This window comes from Rhinatrema bivittatum, chromosome 4 (assembly GCF_901001135.1).
Source record: "Rhinatrema bivittatum chromosome 4, aRhiBiv1.1, whole genome shotgun sequence".
In the NCBI taxonomy this organism is placed as follows: Eukaryota; Metazoa; Chordata; class Amphibia; order Gymnophiona; family Rhinatrematidae; genus Rhinatrema; species Rhinatrema bivittatum.
Window position 1 is genome coordinate 139,770,425 of NC_042618.1, and position 3,232 is coordinate 139,773,656.

The following is a 3,232-nucleotide window of genomic DNA, read 5'->3' on the forward strand; positions in this document are numbered from 1 at the left end:
GGGTGCAAAGCTAGGGTGGAGTTGGGGACTTGCACGCTTCCTTCTTCATTTTCAAAAGTAGGCACGCAAATAACCCGCACAAGTTATGCCTTCAGTAGGGCAGGTGTACCTTTGTGTGAGTTATTTTGTGTGCGAACCTGGCCACTGAACCACGAATTTTCAATGCAAACTTATGCGCATGCATTCGCTTTGATCATTCAGGGTAAAATCTGTACATAAAAGTTACGCACAGAGTTTGCCTGAACACACAGTTATAAAATTACCCTCCCTGCCAGGGATTAAGAGAGGAAGGTCAGCTGTGGTCTGGAGCAATGCATCTCCTGGGTAATCAGCTGGAAGCGCCTTCCAGCAAACTTTGCTTGTCTGGACTTATAAGCAGGCACATTTGCAGATAAAATACAGCCAAGATAAAGATCTCCATCACCCAGACATTGACAGCCTGCCAGGAGAAGCAAATGGCAGATCCATCATGTAGGGTGTTGCCTAAGAGTCTCTAGCACACATTTGAAAGAGCATTACTACTCTAAGATTTGCTTTATTTATACATTACTGGAAGGTGAATTCCTTGCATTTTTTTTTTTTTTTTGCTTCTCACTATTATAGGGCAGAGGAGTGACCATAAAACAGGATTTGCTTTATCTTTTTTCCTTTTGTTCTGTCATATCCCTAGCAAACTTTTATTATGACTTACACATTTATTCATATTTTAAGAGACAATTTTTTCTATACCTTTCTGCATTTTGTAAATATGTTCCCAAGAAAAAACAGAGGTTTCATCCCTTAGACAAAGCAGTATCCGCCTCCCCCTTCCCACCTGAGAAAATAAGGGTTTGGTAACGTCATTGTGCAATTTATTATTAATTCAACACATCTTATTCTGCTGGCTTCTCAATCACTCTTTCCCCGTTCTGCCAAGTCCTTGTGATCCCAGAGCTTGATGTGTGTGATATGCTGTAGTTTATTTTACTTTAAAGCAATAAAGGACAAGGATAACAAAAGCATACCTGAAAGGGTCTGTAGCACTATTATCTACTGGATCCTCCAACAGGGAATAACCTCTAAGCAAAGACAATCCAAGAGAGCAGCATGTCATGGAGCTGCGTCACCCAAAAGACAAATAAAAACTGGGGAGAGGAACACAGGAGAAAGGGAAACAGAACACAAACAGCAAACAGATTTGGCTGCTCAAACACAAAGAGCAGCAATGAAAGGCCACCTGGCATGGGCAAAGTTCAGCCTGCACCCTGTGTTTTACGTTAAAAGCATGTGCCACTGCAACAGGCTGGGAAAGAATCGATGCAGAAAAGAAAGGGAAAAGACGTTGCTTCGTTGTGGGGCTCCTTTTAGTGCCCATCTTTGCAAGTTTACATTTAGCAAATTTCCCCGCCCATCCTTTCCGGGATACTTGTTCTGGCTGGCAGAGTGCCTCTCCCCCCCCCCCCCCCCCCCCTTAGAGGGTGGTAGTCCTCGACGTGCAGGTACCATTCCTGTATATGCTGCCCGATTCCAGGGTGTCAGGTTGGAAGTCTTCTACGCTATATGCTCTGCTCTTCAGGGCAGTGGCATAATAGTCAATTGGCTCTTCTGTAGCATTGTCCATCCAACTTAGACAGAGGATCCTTTGAAAAGATCTCTTGAAGTTGTCCGAAAGAAAGCCATACAAAATGGGGTTGGCACAACTGTTGGCATAGCCCAGAATGACGGACAGCTGAATGATGGTGGCATCGTCCTGCTCTACAAAGACATTCACCAGCTGCACAATGTAAAAGGGCATCCAGCAAATGACGAAAACCATCACCACCATCATGACCATAAGCGTGATCTTTCTTTCTGACTTCTTGCGCTGCTGCCAGCCAGCCTTGAGGGCCACCACCCTCAACTTGACAATAATGAGGATGTAACACATGCAAATAGCAATAACAGGAAACAAAAAGCCCATCAAAAATGTGTACACCACAAAAACCACCAACCATCGTTGAGCAGGCTCTGGCATCAGCATATTACAAGCTATAGTGCCATCAGTGTTCACAGCTGTATTGGAAAAGATGATGATGGGCAGGATTATGAGAATGGAAAGCATCCAGACACCCATGTTAACCATCTTGGCTATGGTTGGTCTTCTGTACCTGGCAGCTTTAATGGGATGCACCACAGCAATGTACCGATCAATGCTGAGCACTGTAAGACAATAGATGCTGGTGAACATGTTGATGGCATCTACGCTGAGGACCAGGCGGCAGAGCAAGGACCCAAAAGGCCAGTGGTGCAGCAAGGTAGATGTGACCAGGAAAGGCACACTCAGCATCAGTAACTCATCGGCTATAGCCAAGTTCAGGATGTAGATGTTGGTGGCTGTCTTCATCTTAGCATACCTTAGTATGACGTATATCACCATGGAGTTGCCACACAACCCCACCAGGCACACCACAGAGTAGATGAAAGAAATGAGGATGGCACTGCTTTGGGAATAGCTCAGAGTGCCATTCTGAGAGAAGTTGCCCCAAGAAGAGTCCATACCACGATCTACAAAAAGGCTGAGAGGGAGGGAAGAAGTCTTATTGGGGAGCATCTCTGAAGTCAGCATGCATTTATCTGAGCAGGGTAATTCAATTGCACTTAGTCCTGTGACTTCCTTGGCTGCATCACATCAGGCTGAATCTAAGTCCAGTTCCTGCTCTGCAAACCTCTGCCTCCCCACTCTTTGCTCCCTCTTCCCTGACTCATCTCTGATCCAGCTGCTGCTGTTTTCCTTCTTTCTTCAGTCATGTGAAGGGGGACGTTGCTGCAGGGATGCCCGTGGCTATGCCAAGGATAGCCGAGGAGATGTTGCTGCAGCTGTTGAATTCATTGCTGTCCTTTCTATCGCATCCCGTCTTCTGCTTGCTGAATGATTCAGAGCTTGCAGCGCGTCAGCAGCTACGACAAAAAAAAAAAAAAAAAAACCCAACAAATTAGACAAACCCACAAATGACGAGGTAAGTTGAAGTCTTCAGTCCATCCCAGAGGCGGGGGGGGGGGGGGGGGGGGGGGGGGGGGGGTTGAGAGATAGCTGCAGGGTCTGGACAGACCTAGGCAAGGAGCTGTGGTGCTTATTGCAGCCTTCAGCTGGGATTCTAGGCATTCAGCCTAGCGCTGTGCTCCCACAGCTCCTTTTCTAAGGGATTGCTGCTGGTGCCGTAGCCTTTTTCTCTTTGTCTGCCACTCTACACGATAGCTTTCTGAGCTTTTCATT

The 3,232-nt window shown here is 46.3% G+C and overlaps 1 protein-coding gene across 1 annotated transcript; it reads right to left on the reverse strand.

Annotated features, from left to right (window-relative positions):
* Positions 1-1,450: 1,450 nt before the first annotated feature.
* Positions 1,451-2,864, reverse strand: SSTR1 (somatostatin receptor 1). The gene has a single exon (XM_029597553.1). It carries the CDS (start codon positions 2,582-2,584, stop codon positions 1,451-1,453), a length of 1,134 nt encoding a protein of 377 aa, XP_029453413.1. The 5' UTR covers positions 2,585-2,864.
* Positions 2,865-3,232: the final 368 nt, after the last annotated feature.